Here is an 18,828-nt window from a genome sequence, read left to right on the forward strand (position 1 = left end):
TAGGCAGAATTCTAAGATAGCTCCCCCCAAATTTCCAGCCACTGGTATACAAATACCTTCTCCCAGTGATTCAGTCATCTAGGTATTGCCATAAAGGGATTTTACAGATGTAATTATGGTTCCAAATCAGTCTACCTCAAGACTGGGAGATTACCTTGGTGGTCCCAAACCTTTATAAAGCAGAGTTTTTTCTGGCTGTTTGCAGGATATGAACTCAAGAGATTTAAAGCATGAGAAGGATGTAATGTTTCATTGCTGTCTTGAAGATGGAGAGGACCACGTGGCAAGAAATGCATGTGGCCTTACGGCCTTTAGGAGCTGAGAGTGGACACTGGCTGACCGCCAGCAAGGAAATGGGACCGCAGTCCTACTACTGCAAGGAACTGGATTCTGTCAATAAGAATGAACTTGGAAGCGAATTTTCCCTCAGAGCTTCCAGATGAGAATTTAGCTTGGCTGACACCTTGATTGTAGCCTATGATACCCTAAGCAGAAAACCCAACCATAACTTGCTGGACTTCAGATCCACAGAACTGTGACTAATAACTGGGTATTCTTTTAAGCCATTAAGTTTGTGGTTACTTGTTATGCAGCAATAGAAAACTAATATTCCCATTAATGCCACTACCCACAAATACTGATTAACATTTTGATATATTCTGGATAGGTTTTTTTTGTGTGTGTGTGGCTACGCTGGGTCTTCGTTGCTGTGCACGGGCTTTCTCTAGTTGCAGCGAGCGGGGGCTACTCTTCGTTGTGGTGCACGGGCTTCTAATTGTGGTGGCTTCTCTGTGTGGAACACAGGCTCTAGGTGTGCGGGCTTCAGTAGCTGTGGCTCGCAGGCTCTAGAGCGCAGGCTCAGTGGTTGTGGCGAACAGGCTTAACTGCTCCGCGGCATGTGGGATCTTCCCGGACCAGGGCTTGGACCTGTGTCCCCTGCATTGGCAGGCAGATTCTTAACCACTGCGCCACCAGGGAAGTCCCCCGGATAGTTTTTAATCTATGCATACATACATCTATATATGTATGTGTGTGTGTATATATATAAATTTTTTCTTTTGCAAAAATGGTATATTATGTATACAGTTTTTTTGAATTTTTATTTTTTTATACAGCAGGTTCTTTATTAGTTATCTATTTTATACATATTAGTGTATACATGTCAATTCCAATCGCCCAATTCATCACACCACCACCCCCACTTTCCCCCCTTCGTGTCCATACGTTTGTTCTCTACATCTGTGTCTCTACTTCTGCCTTGCAAACCAGTTCATCTGTACCATTTTTCTAGATTCCACGTATATGCATTAATATATGATATTTGTTTTTCTCTTTCTGACTTACCTCACTCTGTATGACAGTCTCTAGGTCCCTCCACATCTCTACAAATGACCCAATTATGTATACTGTTTTATAACTGCTTTTTCACTTAATAATATGAATTAACTTTTTCTATGTAAATAATGGCTATATAAGTATGTATTTTTGTTTTTACTTATTTAAAAAAAATCTCTTTGGGATTCAGTCAGAAAATGGCTGTCTTGTTTATTCAGTGAGAAAGGGTGAGGAAAACATGGTCTGCTAGCATTGAAAATTTGGTTAAGGAAGCTTGCTATGTGACAGGAAGCCCTCCTCCTTTTAGTTTCTAGTTAATACTTGGCTTAATTTGATATGGTTTAAAGTTCTTTAATGAGGTGGGCACACTCAATAAATGCTTTATGAATAAAGTAGTTAATGACAAGCAGTGTCAATAATAAATTTCATTTGATTTCAGGGCCATGTAGAAAAACAGTTTTTCTACTGATACCCAAAATGTCCCTAGAGATATTTGGTACTTGGTACTTTATAATCTAACCACACACAACTGTATTTAATTCCTTAAACACAATACTTCCTTTGTGCTCTCAAAGTTCTGCGTATCTGATTCCATCAAAGAATTACCATGCAGTATTAAAATTGTCTATCTCACCCAAACAACTTTGAGACGAGAGATTGGCTTTTGTTGGTCTTTGTATGCTCGGTACCTAGTATATATCAGGAATTTGATTAATGTTTCAATAAATACTTCCACTGTTGCATATATCATACAAAATTGTACTGTATCTGCTTTAGAGTCTGTTTCCTTTACTACAATGCATTCATTAAGTCAGGGACTATCTTATTTATCACTGTAACCCCAATACTCAAAACAATGGTTGACACAAAATAGGCACTCAAAAGATATCTGCTGAATTGAACTGAGCTTAAAGTTTTCATCCCTGCTAAATAAAATTTCCCTGGGAATAGCAATATTTTAAGAGTGACTTAATTAGTCATTAACATTTGAATAGGAATAGGTACTTAAGATACTTTACAATAGCAGGTTTTTAAAAAGAAATAAACATTGCAGACAACAAGTAGGACAAATCTGAGCAAGGGTGGTCTATTCATTGGCCTCCAAGTGGTTTCTTCCTTGAAACAGACATTCTTAGAATAGTTTCTCTAAAGTCTAAGTCATGGCAACAATACCACCTTAATTCCCCTTCTTAAGAGGAAGCTGGTTCCACACTAAAAGAGCTGTCATGGCATCTTCCTGCACCTCAACTCAATAATTATTTTTTAACACAAGGGAAGGGCACTTAGCTGAGTTCATGACAAATGTTTCCCTTGTTTATTTCCTACATGCCATGGGCACAGCCCCTGCTAAACAGGGAGGTACACAGCTTTTGGTTTTTGTTCCTACTCCTTGTTATCTATTCTAAACCCCAACTCTTAACAAACTTATGGTTATCAGTGGGGGAAGGATAGGGAGAAGGGAGAGTTAGGGAGTTTGGGATTGAAATGTACACACTGCTATATTTAAAATGGGTAACTAACAAGGACCTACTGTATAGCACAGGGAACTCTGCTCAATGTTATGTGGCAGCCTGGATGGGAGGGGAGTTTGGGGGAGAATGGATACATGTATACGTATGGCTGAGTTCCTTTGCTGTGCACCCGAAACTATCACAACATTGTTAATTGGCTATATTCCAATATAAAATAAAAAGTTAAAAACAAAAAACAAGAAAACCGCCAACTCTTATAAGCAGGATGTGTAGTGTTTCATAAATTCTAGCTCGATGACTAATTCAGCTCTGTCCCCCCCCTTACTGGTATGATGTCAGTATAATAAAGACCAGGAAGATAATTACGTTTATGTATTTGTTATAAACCTCCATGACTAGCTTTAGACCTACTTACCAAAATGACCCACTTAATCTTAGTGCTCCACGGTCTTGTGGTTGGAAGGGATCTTTAAAGATCACATCTGTCTACTTGATGATTTAATCCCATCTGTAAGAGTCCCATGACAAGGTTATCCAGCCCATACTTGACGATTCCCAGTGATACAGAATTCACTATCTCTTGAAGCTATCCCTTCCCACTTTTGCAAGGAAGAACTATTAACCCAGACTGAGTCAAAATCTGTCTTGTTTTATCTTTAAACCCAAAGATCCTAGTACATCTTATGGAAGAAATTTGCACATTGGCAGCCCATGGGTTGCACCTGGCATATTTTATTTGGCTTGAACAGTTGGCCAGCATAGTCTCGATTTTTAAAAAAAGCAGGCCTAGGTAAACAAGGAACCTACAGTAGGATGAAGCAAAGGACTTTGCTGTACAGTTTAAGATAATGATGAACTGGAGCTGAGAAGCAGCTGTCCCGTTTGATAGGGCAGAAGCTCCCTAACTGTGAGCCTGTGTCTTCATTTTAAAATGGGGATAACAATCCCAACCTCACTTGGTTTTTGTGTATAAGGCACTTGGCATAGTAGGTAGCACATAATGAATGGTAAGTAAATGGTAGCTGTTTTCTTGAGGCTAAATATCTCTTGGTGGTCCCTTCCCCAGTCTAGGTACTCTCCTTAGAAGGAACTCATCTTCTATAGATCTTTAATATTAACTTCTTAAAGAAGACTTCCTTTGGAACTTCCCTGGTGACACAGTGGTTAAGAATCTGCCTGCCAATGCAGGGGACACAGGATTGAGCCCTGGTCTGGGAAGATCCCATATACCATGGGGCAACTAAGCCCGTGCGCTGCAACTACTGAGCCTGTGCTCTAGATCCCATGAGGCACAACTACGGAGCCCATGTGCCACAACTACTGAAGCCTGTGCACCTAGAGGCTGTGCTCTGAAACAACAGGAGCCAATGCAATGAGAAGCCCACGCACCGCAACGAAGAGTAGTCCCCCGCTCGCCACAACTGGAGAAAGCCGACACACAGCAACGAACACCCAATGCAGCAAGAACAACAACAAAAAAAAAAGTTAAAAAAAATTAAAAACTCCCATTTACCATTGCAACAAAAAGAATAAAATATCTAGGAATAAACCTACCTGAGGAGACAAAAGGCCTGTATGCAGAAAATTATAAGACACTGATGAAAGAGATTAAAGATGACACAAATAGATGGAGAGATATACCATGTTCTTGGATTGGAAGAATCAACATTGTGAAAATGACTGTATTTCCAAAAGCAATCTACAGATTCAATGCAATCCCTATCAAACTACCACTGGCATTTTTCACAGAACTAGAACAAAAAATTTCACAATTTGTATGGAAACACAAAAGACCCCAAATAGCCAAAGCAATCTTGAGAAAGAAAAACGGAGCTGGAGGAATCAGGCTCCCTGACTTCAGACTATACCACAAAGCTACAGTCATCAAGACAGTATGGTACTGACACACACAAAAAAATAGATCAATGGAACAGGACAGAAAGTCCAGAGATAAACCCATGCACATATGGTCACCTTATCTTTGATAAAGGAGGCAAGACTATACAGTGGAGAAAAGACTGCCTCTTCAATAAGTGGTGCTGGGAAAACTGGACAGCTACATGTAAAAGAATGAAATTAGAACACTCCCTAACACCATACACAAAAATAAACTCAAAATGGATTAAAGACCTAAATGTAAGGCCAGACACTATAAAACTCATAGAGAAAAACATAGGCAGAACACTCTTTGACATAAATCACAGCAAGATCCTTTTTGACCCACCTCCTAGAGAAATGGAAATAAAAACAAAAATAAACAAATGGGACCTAATGAAACATCAAAGCTTTTGCACAGCAAAGGAAATAATAAACAAGATGAAAAGACTACCCTCAGAATGGGAGAAAATATTTGCAAATGAAGAAATTGACAAAGAATTAATCTCCAAAATTTACAAGCAGCTCATGCAGTTTAGTATCAAAAAAACAAACAACCCAATCCAGAAATGGGCAGAAGACCTAAACAGACATTTCTCCGAAGAAGATATACAGATTGCCAACAAACACATGAAAGCATGCTCAACATCATTAATCATTAGAGAAATGCAAATCAAAACTACAATGAGATATCATCTCATACCGGTCAGAATGGCCATCATCAAAAAAATCTACAAACAATAAATGCTGGAGAGGGTGTGGAGAAAAGGGAACACTCTTGCACTGTTGGTAGGAATGTAAATTGATACAGCCACTATGGAGAACAGTATGGAGGTTCCTTAAAAAACTAATAATAGAACTACCATACGACCCAGCAGTCCCACTACTGGGCATATACCCTGAGAAAACCATAATTCAAAAAGAGTCATGTACCACAATGTTCATTGCAGCTCTATTTACAATAGCCAGGACATGGAAGCAACCTAGTGTCCATTGACAGATGAATGGATAAAGAAGATGTGGCACATATACACAATGGAATATTACTCAGCCATAAAAAGAAACAAAATTGAGTTACTTGTAGTGAGGTGGATGGACATAGAGTCTGTCATACAGAGTGAAGTAAGTCAGAAAGAGAAAAACAAATACTATATGCTAACACATATATATGGAATCTAAGAAAAAAAAAGGTCATGAAGAACCTAGGGGCAAGACGGGAATAAAGACACAGACCTACTAGATAATGGACTTGAGGACACGGGGAGGGGGAAGGGTAAGCTGGCACAAAGTGAGAGAGTGGCATGGACATATATACACTACCAAATGTAAAATAGATAGCTAGTGGGAAGCAGCCGCATAGCACAGGGAGATCAGCTTGGTGCTTTGTGACCACCTAGAGGGGTGGGATAGGGAGGGTGGGAGGGAGGGAGACGCAAGAGGAAAGAGATATGGGGACATATGTATATGTATAACTGATTCACTTTGTTATAAAGCAGAAACTAACACACAATTGTAAAGCAATTATACTCCAATAAAGATTTTTAAAAAAAAGAACTCTAAGTCAAAAGCAAAAAAATAAAAAAACTTATAAAAATAAAAAAAATTAAAAAAGAAAGAAGCCTTCCTTTGCCAACATACATAAAACAGCATTCTATCCTCTCTTCTTCCTTGCTTCATTTTTTTCCCATTGCCATTATCACTATCTAACACTACATACTTACTTATTTATCTAATTTATCATTGGTATTCCTACTAGAATATAAGATCCGTAGGGGAGGATTTTGTGCCTTTTTAAAAAATAAATTTAAACTGCTATATTCTTAACACCTCGAAGACTGCCAGACATTTAGTAAGTGCTGAATAAATATCTGCTTAATGAGTAAACAAATATTTTATCAAAGTCTGCTGCCCAGGTCTACACAAAATACTCCAGGTGTGAGAATGACAAGTGCTGAGTATAGTCAGGCAATTTTCTTTCTTGTTAATGTAGCCTAGGGTTGCATTAAAGTCTAAAATTAATATAGGGACTTCTCTGGTGGTGCAGTGGTTAAGAATCTGCCTGCCAATGCAGGGGACACGGGTTTGACTCCTGGTCCGGGAAGATCCCACATGCCGCGGAGCAACTAAACCTGTGCACCACAACTACTGAGCCTGCACTCTAGAGCATGCCATCTACAACTACTGAAGCCCATGCGCCTAGAGCCCGCGCTCCGCAACAAGAGAAGCCACTGCAATGAGAAGACTGCGCACCACAATGAAGAGCAGCCCCCGCTCACCACGACTAGAGAAAGCCCATGCGCAACAACGAAGACCCAATGCATGCAAAAACAAAAAAGTAAAAAAATAAATAAAAAAAATAAAATTAACGTACCATAATCAGAGTATATTTTTTAAACTAGGGGATCATAGACATTTTAGTTGAAAAAATATTAACACAATGTCTTTCTTCATTAAAAAAAATCCTTACTAATGTAAATTTTGTATCCACGTAGTTTTTTTTTTGTCTTTAAACTAGAATTTATTGGTATACAAAACTCCATTTCATAGATAAAGTGGCACATCTTTGCAGCTTCTATTGCACCAAGTATTGAAGATTAAAAACACACAAAAAGAAACATTTGGTTTTGAAAACACTGCAAATAGCCAAGTACAGTACTTTGGTAAATAAAAAATAAAATGGTTCAGAGTAACACAATCTGAGGAAAGAAACATCCTGGAGGAAATGAACTATGGACATCAGACAATGGTCGCATTACCCCTGTCCAGCTCCACAGATAAGGCAAGACTTGCTTAGTCTATGGATCATGACCCCACAGAGGTCCAAGTAGTTGTAATTTAAAAGACTTTTCTACTAAAGCTGCAGATATTCTACTTTGGAACTTTTACTTGTGAGGATGGAGACAAATTTATGTCATGCTCTTGATGTCACAGAGATATATGGTTGACCATTACAGTGTAACATAAGGTACCAAAATTGCTTTTCATATAATACCACTACCTAAAATGAGGTAATACAACCTCTTTCCTATTTCCTTTTTAAATTTCAGTGTAAGCCCTTACACAGGTAAACCGATTCCTTTCTACTTCTGTTTGGCTGTCAGTCATATTTAATACCCAGGCGTAAGATCAGCAGTTTCTGTGCACTGAATGTTCCCACTGAAAACAACAGTTTTCAGAATATGAAACAAGTTTAGTACTAGTCTCTGAACAATGGTATAAGTAAATTCTGATGATGAGACAAAAATCTTATTTGCTTTGAATTATCTCGAAAAAAATCAGGACTAATATTTTTCTATGATAAAGGCTTTCCTCCCATACCCAGGTTCACTTTAAATGGTTCCTTCCCTAAACTTAAAATTATAAGTGCCCAGTAATTATTTAGAAGAAACTCAGTGGTTTAATAGAGCTGCCCTTAAAAGGTTAGAAATTCTGGACTCTAGTAAGATATTCACTTGCATTTGGCTATTTAGTTCAAACAGAAGTCTTGGTTCTCTTTGTAGGTTGCCTAATGAGCAGACTAATCCCAATAAATACAGCTTAGTCTCAGTTCACAAATATATACATACCTAAAAGAAGGTTCTTGGTAGGAGGGTTGTTTGAAGAAAGAACGCATGAGTCACTGTGACTCTTGGCAACTGTCCTAATTTGAGGCCGCAATTCAGAACTGTTGAGAAGGGACATCTGCTTCTGTGGGGCTTTGCCTTTCAGAGTCATAGACTCTAAACTCTGTCCTGAATTAAGATGGTGCCGTAGTCCAAAGAAAGAGTCCTTTATTGTATCAGAGTTCTCTGCAAAGTACAAGTGGTCCTTTCCCCTGTTTTAAAATAAAGGAGAACTTCAACAGTATATTATCCATTATGGTAACATTCCACTTTGTCAGAGAAAGAAAGTGGATCAGTGGTATATAGCAGTGTAGCTCAGGCTTTGTAAATATGTTTTTCATTTCCCAAATTAAATAAATAATAGATGTTTTACCTATCATTGTATGGTTTGGCTAAAGTGAGACAATGAAATAAAGAGCTCAGTGCTGAGCCTGACACAAAGCAAACGTCTGATAATTATTTAAAATCAAAATCTGTTTCTCTTCATTCCATTTCACAAAACACTGCCTTTTCCCTCTTTCCCTTCATGTACACCTATCATGGCATCTCTATGTGACTTAGACATACTTACTTACCTGTATATTGGCCTCCTCACTAGATTGTGAGCAATGTCCAAAAATGGGAATTGTGTCTTATCAATTTCTATGCCTAGCAACTGGTACTGGACCAGAAACATATTGAGTACTTAATACTTATTTGCTGAATGAATGACTACCTTTAACCTTCTACACAACCACAAATGAAAGACCGAAATTATGAGTACACTGGGAGTTAGCAGACAGTCTGACTGGTATTAGGTGTGGTAATTACCTTGGAGTGGTTGACCTACTGCTGTTGGCTGCTAACTCTTTTCCATCAATTTTGGTGGTAGGGATCCTCTGAGGCCTTGATGGAACCAGAAACTGAGTATTGCCTGCTTCAGTATATTCTCTGAATCCTTGTTCAGATAAAAGCACATTTTCTGTCATGTCAGTGGTAGGAAGAGGAGTGTAGCTGTCAAAAGTTTCTGACAAAGGCTCCAGGGCAAGTGAGACCTGAAAGGGACATGTAATGTATCAGAAGTCTTTTTTTTTTTTTATAGCATTGATTAATTTTAAGACTCTCTAATATAAATTAATGGCCCCGTTCCTTATAGGATCTAGTTCAAATTCCTGCCTACCCCAGAAGCCTCATCTCTCACTGTGTTCCTCTCCTCCATCTCTCTCTCCTGGATATACCAATTACTTAGAGTTTTCTAAATGTACCTTATATTTCATTCCCTTATGCCTTCATGTGCAAATTTCCTCCAGCATTACTTCCTCTGTGAAAACTTCTTTGTGTCCAGGCAGAGATGTTATGGCCACTCCTTTTTTCATGTTTCTACTTACTTTGTATCTATCCATTAATATAACCACTATTTATTGAACACTTCACAATAGGCCAGAAAGTGTGCTATGTTCCTCACACAGAGAAGCTGATGTGATGATATAACTGTCAGGAAAGTATATTATCCTAATTTGAAGATTAAAAAAAAAAGCAGAGGCTTAAAGGAGGTATTTGTACTTCCAGTTTATTTGTTATCCTGATCAGATTATGAATTCCTTGAAGGCATGAACTGTCTTATTCATTTTTCTGTAGACTAATCAGTGTAAGTATACACTTAGTGTACAAGTATGCATAATAATGACTAATGGTCTGAAAAATAAAAGAATGACATAGCACCTGTTGCATCCTTATTGCTAGCTATTTGAGAAAAATAAGGCCCTAGTTCTATGCTGGGGATGAGGCAGGGTGAAGAGGGAGGAACATTAAAATGAAAAGTAATTACGTGAAGTTTCCTTTATCGTCCAACTCCTCTGAATTCAGGCACTCTACTAAAATGCTTTCCAGGTCTCTGAAAAGCCCAATGGAGAAAAGCCTACTGTAGGAATAAAAAATAAAACAGAGCCTAAAGCAAAACTTTAGAGAAGAAATTGAAGAATGTACTCCAAAAGAAAAGAAGAGCAGTGTGGAAAGTTCAGTTACAATGACACAGACAGCAGAAGGAATTGTTCAAGTAGCCAAAGAGAGTCACATAATGATGAATGGCCTAAGACAAAAATGAAAGATTGCAGTTAAATATTTTAAGAAGTCTCTGGGAAGGTCAATGGAATAATCTATGTGGAGAAACTGCCAAGGCATAGACTCAATAAACACACTTGAGTCTTGATGAGGAGAATTTTGTTCATGAACTAGGTAGCATAAAGTCCTTTAAATCTATTCATCATTAAGATTTTCTACAAAGACAAATGACTGGAATGCAGTGGGATAAATACTTTGTGCAGCCACTGCTATAAGAGGATCACATAAAATCCTGGCTGCCCAAATATAAGTGTCAGAAAATCGTCCCTTGCCATTCATCACTTGCCAAAAGACTGCCACTTTATTCTAGAAACAAAGGAGACACTGAGAATAAAGGCTGCGTCCCTGGCCTTAACAATAACCTGCTGGCTGGTCAGAGTTTTGCTTTATCCCTAAGCAAATTTGAACTAGTCTCAAAACAACTCAAAGGCCTTTACTACCAGTGAGAAAGAAAAAGAAAGTCCAGTTACCCACCACACCCACCTTACAATCAAAATATAGGTGCTGGCCTAACTCCTGTGTTCAATTAACAAATATTTGTTGATACTAGTTCAGTGCCAGGCTCTGTGCTACCTGCCTGGGGCAAAGAGATGAATAAAACATGGAACCTGACCCAAAGGATCAGAGTATCTTTTAGGGGAATTTAAAAAGAAGTAATTTTAATATAAAATGGGGAGTTCTGGGATTATCTACTACATTTATAACATCTGATATTGGAGAGAACATATTAGTATGTCTATTTTTCAGACTTATGCTAGTCAATATAGCATTTTAAAAGATTTCAAAATTATTTAACAGTGATTAAGAAAACAGATTTTATGTAAAAATTTGAATTTCTGGCTTCTCTTGAAAAATCAGAAGATCCAGCAATGCTGGGTTTCCATCCCATTGTGGCAAAAATTAGCTGGAGTAGACTAGTGGCTTTAGTCAGGGTATGTGCTCCAGTTTGCAAAGTCCCCAGCCATGTCCCAACGAGAGGTAGAGGGACAACTTCTGTTTATCATCACATTTGATCTGCTACATTAAAAAAAAATTATTTAACACAGTAAAATGGACATTTTTGTAAATATACACTTCTATGAATTGTAATCTATGTTTAGATCCATGTAACCACCACCATAATTAAGATATGGAACACTTCCATCACCCCCCAAAAACTCCCTTTATAGTCATGCCCTCTTCTCACCTCTAACCTCTAGCAACAGTTGAATTTGATAAAATTCAATACTCATTTATGATCAAATCTCTCAGAAAACTTGAACTTTCTCAATGATAAAGGGCATCTATGAAAAACCTGCATCTAATACCATATTTAATAGTAAAAAGACCAAATGCTTTCCTCCCAAGAACAAGAACAAGGCAAGGATATCTGCCTGGTTTCATCCAAGACAAATGGATGAAAATTGTGAAAATTGTGTAATGGAACACAACTCTGCAAAAGGGAATTATTGATACATAAAGTAATATGGATGAATCTCTAAACCTGGTTTCTTTCCATTATTCTATTAATATTTATTTTTTTCCTATTAACATTTCTTAACCTAGTTGACGAGCCAATGGGTGCTCACAGTATGGTTATTTTTATATCTTATACATCTAAGATATTCTTTTGCATATCTATCTCTATTTAATAAAAAAAAATTAAATGAAATAAAACATGTAGTGCCTAATATGTGGTAGGCATGCATATAGTAAATGTTGCTAATGGGAATTCCCTGACGGTCGAGTGGTTAGGACTCCGTGCTCTCACTGCCAAGGGCCTGGGGTTCAACCCCTGGTCGGGGAACTAAGATCCCACAAGCAATGCGGTGTGGCCAAAAAAATAAATGTTGCTAAAAAAGTTATCAGCATGAATTCCTTCAATGTTATCCATCTCAAAATGTTTCTCCTCTTTCCCTCCTTGTTATAATTCCTCCATTCCAAAGTTTACCACTATCAGTTGTGTTCTTAATAGAAATTCATTCCCATCTAATTCTCTCCAAGACCTTACTTGCTCAATTATCCTCTTTTATTTTCAATATCTTTCTTCACTTGCTTTTCTCTTGGTCTACAAAACAAATCAGGTCTCCTATACTCTAAAAACGGCTCAGCAAACTCATTCTGTAAAGGGGCAGAGGGTAAATAATTTAGGCTTTATTGCACATTCTTCTTTTTTTAAATGACCCTTTAAACATATAAAAACCATTTTTAGTTAGAAGGCCAGATTTAGTCCACTGGGCAAAGTTTGCCAACTCCTCTTCTAAAGTAGCAACAAACTTCTCAATTCTGCTGCCCACTATCAATACTTTCCTCTCCAATTCAAGTAAATTTGGCATGTCCCTGTCATGTGCCTAAGTACCATGTTAAGTGCTTCCATATTTTTTTCATATCATTTAATCCCTACAACAATGCCGTACGGTAAAAGTTATTGTCTTCATTTTATAAAATAGGATACTGAAGCTCAGAGAGTACAAATGAACACCAGAAATGTTTTCATAACCAGTTTTTCCATGTCCAAGTCTTGTGCTATTTCCATTAGGTCACACTACATCTCCCTCTCTTTGCTGCCATTTATGTGGGAAACAGAGAGAAATCTCTAACTGTTATTTCTACTTCTTCACTGTAATTACTACTTATTTACTTATTCCATAATCTTTCAAAATCTTATCTCTGTCTCCAAGGCTCTATTAAAACAATTCTCTAAAGAATTCAATGACATTTAAATAAAAAACATACAAGTATTATTTTATCAACTGACATTTAAATAAGGGAGGAAAAAAGATGCACCGCCTTAGAAAACAGTCCAGTAGTTCCTCAAGGTTAAACATACTTACCATATGACCACAATTCTACGCCTACAAAAAACTTGTATGCAAATGTTCATAGCAGCATTATTCATAAAAGTCAGAAAGTGGAAACAATCCAAATGTCCATCAACTGAAGAATGGATAAACAACATGTGCTATAATATATCCATACAATGGAATATTATTTAGCTATAATAAGGAATAAAGTACTGATTCATGCTACATGGATGAACCTTGAAAACATTATGCCAAGTGAAAGAAGCCAGATACAAAAGGTCACATATTATACTACATCATTTATTTGAAATGTCCAGAATAGGCAACATATAGAGACAGAAGGTAGATTAGTGGTTGCCAGGGTTTGGGGAAAGGTACAAAGGGGAATGACTACTAATGGGTATAGTGTTTCTTCTTGGGGTGATAAAATGCTCTGGAATTAGATAATCGTGATGGTTGTACAATCTTGTGAATACACTAAAAACTACTTAACTGTATACTTTAAAAGGGTGAATTTTATGGCATATGAATTATATCTCATTTTTTATATAGGGAAAAAACCTACCTAGAATTCTACGCTCCAACTGTTTCTATTTTCCCTTGTTTTTTCTTCCCCAGTCATTAATCATATGCATATATGTGGGTATAATTTTAATTCTCTTTTGTCATCAATCCAAAATAATTTTCCATGTTGCTACACAATCATAACTATATAATTTTATCTTTTATGGAAACAAAATATTCCACTAATAGATGATTTAAATATCATTGAATGAACTGTTTTCATTTTTTCAATATTAAAAGTGCATTTCCATAACCAGTCCAAAGCATATAACTTTCCTCTCTTTTTATGGTATTTCCTTAATATAAGACCCCAGGGTAAATGATATATGATAATTATTATGGCTCTTGAAACATAATGCCAAACAGTTTTTGCAGGTCTGATGCAAATCTGTACCATTATCAGAAAAGGAGGAGTAAACCAGTCCCATTTTACCATGAAGTTACCACCATAAGGTGTCACTATCTTTCAATATATTATAAATAAAAATATGATAAATAGAATATAGAAAATGTTCAGTTCTTTTACTTAGTTAAATCTATTTCTGAACTTTATTCTCTTCCTTTGACAATTATGTGCTTGTGGTTTTATAATAGGTTCTTACATCTGGTAATGTTATATGTTCTTTCCTCATCTTTTTTGAACTGTTTTCTTAAATACCTGCTTAAATTTCTATACATATTTTAGAATACGTTTGACAAGGTATAAATTTCTCAAGGATTTGAATATTCAGAATTCTCTAGGAAGAACTCCCAGAGTCTCCCTCAGAAAGAGACCCTTCTATGTTCTTTCCCACCATCCTGTACATATCTATAGTATATGTGTATCAATATCACACTGCGTTCTACTTGTTACTCTCTTCTATTTCCTCCTACCTGACTTTGGAAAACTAACTGAAAGGCCCATCTCTTATCTTTGTATCTTAAGTTAGTGGCACATAACAGCATATCAAAAAAATGTAGGCTGAATCAATGAATGAACAATCAACAACTGGTTATGCACTTCTAATACTGAAAAAATGAAAACAGTTTATTCAACAATATTAAAATCGTAGTCTGTTGACTCATTTAAGATACCACTTAAATGAGTCAAACAAGCCATTACTGCTTGGCACTATGTTAGAAGTTGTGGGAAAAACAAAGAAAGTAGAAAACACTGTCCTCTCTCCCAGGGAATCTAGAAACTAAAAGGAAGGGAAATTAAAGGGAAACTACAAATACAAAATTTTGGAGACTATGTAGGATTATAACTGAACAATGATTATGTAATTCATGTTATTCTAAATTTAATAAAGAGTACATTTATTAATAAATAAAGAGAAGAATGAGTGCAGTAGGAGCTGCGAAGGTCTCTTGGAACTTGAGATGGGCAGCAAAGAACTAAGAGGATATGGATAAGTGGGAAATAAGTACATGACAGTCTGGGTAAAAACATGAACAAAAGCACGAAGTGGGAATTTGCATGGTATGTGGGAGTCACGTACCTACCCATTCTACAAACAGACTCAACTATTTGTGCCCCCAAAGTTTTATTCTATGTAGCAGAGAATTATACTATTTTTACCTGGAGTTCTCCAAGTTTCTTAGATGTTGGTGAAACAATGGTAAAAAATCCATTGATGTGATGGGTTGGAGAAAGCTGGGCTAGTCCACTGATCTGAACTCTACCAACCGGAAGATGTTCAAGTTTGGTGATTACTTCCAGCACCAGCACAGCCATATCTAATCAGAAACAATTACAACACAGGCAGACATTTTTCATTTACGTTTTTTTGGAAGTGGAAAGAGGAATATACATTACAAAATTTTTTTACTTAAAAAAATCATTTTATTTTCAAATAAACTATGCACTTACCATATCATTCAGGGGGTGGGGAAGAGTGAACCCAAGATCAAAAGAACAACAAAGTTTTAGAGAAGAGCAATGACAAATACCTCGAATGGAGAAAAAAATTACATAAAAATATTTAGAATATCAAGTATTTGATAAGGAAAATACCTTTGAGAGAGTATATATATTTTTTTTACATATTTGGCAAGGACTCAGACTTTAGTTTTGAAATAAAAAAGCAACAATAAAAAAATTCTCAGTTTTTAAATTCTCACCATTTCTAGTTTTGAACTGGACAAAGGGCTTCTCTTGTATAGATGCATGGGTTGGTTCCTGCCTCTCGGGAGTATTTTACTGCTTATTTCTCAATAATATCTGGAACACTGAAAGGCTGAGAGCACTTAGAACTAAAGGGAATGGAAATAAACTCCTTAACTGTATTCATCAATTGGTTGCTTAGACTTAACCCCTTCATGGTCCTAATTTACAGCAGGAGAAATAAAATGCATGCATATGCAATCTGAGATTATTTCAGGACAGTGTAACTTCTGAACATTTTCTTACCAAAGTTGAGAAAGTGGTTCATTTTCACCCTTTGTTCAATGCTGTAGTGAAAAGAGTATTGGGTTTACAATTAGAAGATTTGTGATTGTGTTGTGGCTCCAACATTCACAAGCTACTTCTGTGTAAGCCACAGCTGTCTATAAAATAGGCATCATAATACCTATATCATGGCTGTGTGAGGCATGGGAGTATTGCAAGTAAAACACATAGCACAGTATCCTTTTTTATGGCAGCTGCTTAATGCTTGTTATATGACTTTAGGCAACTTACTTAACATATCACCGTCCCTGTCTTACCTAATCATGCAAGTTCTCTGAAAATTCTATGAGCTAATAGGTATAAAAGTGCTTTGCAGACTATAAAATAACGTGCATATATAGAATAAGGGAAATGTACCAACATTTGTTGGTTATTTACTAACAGCCAGGCTCACCCATGTCTCATTTCTTTTCTTTTCTTTTTTTTTTTTTTTTTGCGGTACGCGGGCCTCTCACTGTTGTGGCCTCTCCCGTTGCGGAGCACAGGCTCCGGACGCGCAGGCTCAGCGGCCATGGCTCACGGGCCTAGCCGCTCCGTGGCATGTGGGATCTTCCCAGACCGGGGCACGAACCCGTGTCCCCTGCATCGGCAGGCAGACTCTCAACCACTGTGCCATCAGGGAAGCCCTCATTTATTTTCTTAATGAAATATCTATGTGTATCTTTTAAAAGTTCTTATCACTTTCTACCTACTATTGTAACTAAACTTCTTTGTGCATTTAGTTAGAATTAGACACCATTCTGATTAAATTTTTTGATTCATTTTTGTAATCTCCACAGTGTCTAGCACAACGTCTAGCACATGCTAAGTGTTCAATACATATTTTTTGAATAACTGAATTTTTTTCTTTATATTTTGATGTCTTCAAAATTTTCTTCTTGAAAGAATGCAAACTTAAGAACAAGTTAATCTTTAATTCACCTCTGGCTCTCCGGTATTCTTAGCCCAACAATATTTACATGATAAATGCTTAATTTTTACTGACTTGAACTGAATTGATTTAATAAGTCTACCATCCAAAATGTGTTTATATGAAAACTTGACCTGAATAGAGAAATAACACAGTACATTTAGAATGCTTTCCTTTAACAGAAATGAAGAAATTTTAGCTCCTGGTTCCAGTAGAGGGATCCTCCCTTCTCTGAAAACCTGTACTATTAACTCACTAAATCACTCATTGGCATTTAGCATGTATTATCTTGTATCATATAAATTTTGTATGTATACCATCTTTCCTTGAGCATAATGTAAGTCCCAGAGTATAGACTAGTTATTCCTTAAAGAAGCATGGTGTGGTGACAAGTGCATGAGTTTTGGTGTCAGAGAGAAGTGGGTTCAAATCCTAGTTTGGCCATTTGTCAACTATGTAACCTTATAGAGGATTCATTTTATTTCTCTGAACCTCAGTTTCATTGTCTATAAAACAGAGAAAATATCTATCTTGCAAGGTTATTAAGGATTAGAAATAATATGTATCAACTGGTAGCACATAGTATACTCTCAATAATGGTGGCTATTATAAAACCTCTTTGACTCCTCAATAATTAACAATGCCATAGATACTAAGTACACGATAATACCTATTGTTAACAACATAATCACATGCTTCTTATTAGGCCTACAGGTGAAACGATAAGACAAAAACATACCTGTTAGATAAGAGGTAAACTGCTTTGGACCACAGCGAATAGCATAACGTGTAGTTGTTCTCACAGCTTTTGGTTCGGTCTGCAATGTATCCCTGGGACAAAAGAGTGTTCCTTCTGATGTTTCTCCCCACCATCTCACTCGAACAAGTACACAAGCAGGAGGCTTTGTAATCTTCCATATGACTTTATTAACAGTAAGTTTCAGAAAGCAGCGTAGCTGGCCTTCAACCAGGGGTGGTAGGCTTGTAGATGGAGAAATGTCACTTAAACCTGTGGAGGAATCCAAGAATACTAAGTCAAAATTTAGTCTAAATACAGAAAACACATAATCTGCTTTTTGAATGAAAACACACAAACATTTTCATCTCTACAGAGAGAAGGCTTATTCTATTTATTCTATTTTTTTGCGGTATGTGGGCCTCTCACTGTTGGGGCCTCTCCCGTTGCAGAGCACAGGCTCCGGACATGCAGGCTCAGTAGTTGTGGCGCACAGGCTTAGTTGCTCCATGGCATGTGGGATCTTCCCAGACAGGGGCACGAACCTGCGTCCCCTGCATCGGCAGGCAGACTCTCAACCACTGCGCCACCAGGGAAGCTCTCTATTTATTCTAATACATGAGAAGTAACTAGCAAACCAGACCATAGAATAATCTATCTGGTCACTTAAGCCACCCTGACAACTAGTTAGTATTCAGGATTTGATTCAGGTTATTTTAAAGAACATAAAGAACATACCAACTTAAGACATGCTAATACAAACTCCTCTTTAACTGAAAGATATTAAATGAAAAATACAAATACAATGATAACAGTATACAGGTTTAAAAAAATCTATGAAGTAATTGAAATTTTTCTTCCAAGTACTGTTGTTCTGATTATTTCAATGTCCACAGTTTTTAAGATATGTTATCTTTACCTAATTCTCTTACTTTAAAACCATCACTAAACATAAAACAGCAACAACTGTCAATCAGTTCTCAAATGAAGTCTACACTTTACAACTCAGCACTTCAAGAA

General features: G+C 36.9%; 1 protein-coding gene and 1 long non-coding RNA gene across 5 annotated transcripts in view; one reads left to right on the forward strand and one right to left on the reverse strand.

Annotated features, from left to right (window-relative positions):
- Positions 1–2,065, forward strand: part of LOC137230609 (uncharacterized) — a 76,042-nt gene extending 73,977 nt beyond the window's left edge. The window contains exon 4 of the long non-coding RNA XR_010946187.1: positions 206–2,065. This is a non-coding gene — a long non-coding RNA (uncharacterized lncRNA). The remainder of the gene's footprint in view (positions 1–205) is intronic.
- C2CD3 (C2 domain containing 3 centriole elongation regulator) overlaps positions 1–18,828 on the reverse strand; it is a 128,752-nt gene that overhangs the window by 107,812 nt on the left and 2,112 nt on the right. For 3 of the 4 annotated variants that reach the window (XR_010946177.1, XM_067750297.1, XM_067750299.1), the window contains exons 2-5: positions 17,812–18,081; positions 15,293–15,450; positions 9,095–9,318; positions 8,249–8,496 (exon numbers count right to left, since the gene is read on the reverse strand). Coding sequence is in view for 3 of the 4 variants with exons in the window: in XM_067750297.1 (XP_067606398.1) it covers positions 8,249–8,496; positions 9,095–9,318; positions 15,293–15,450; positions 17,812–18,081 (900 nt within the window). In the remaining variant the exon portion in view is untranslated. Of the gene's footprint in view, positions 1–8,248; positions 8,497–9,094; positions 9,319–15,292; positions 15,451–16,123; positions 16,165–17,811; positions 18,082–18,828 lie in introns of those variants that run through there. The other variant, XM_067750298.1, reaches the window with a different exon arrangement.

Source organism: Pseudorca crassidens, chromosome 9 (assembly GCF_039906515.1).
Source record: "Pseudorca crassidens isolate mPseCra1 chromosome 9, mPseCra1.hap1, whole genome shotgun sequence".
Lineage (NCBI taxonomy): Eukaryota > Metazoa > Chordata > Mammalia > Artiodactyla > Delphinidae > Pseudorca > Pseudorca crassidens.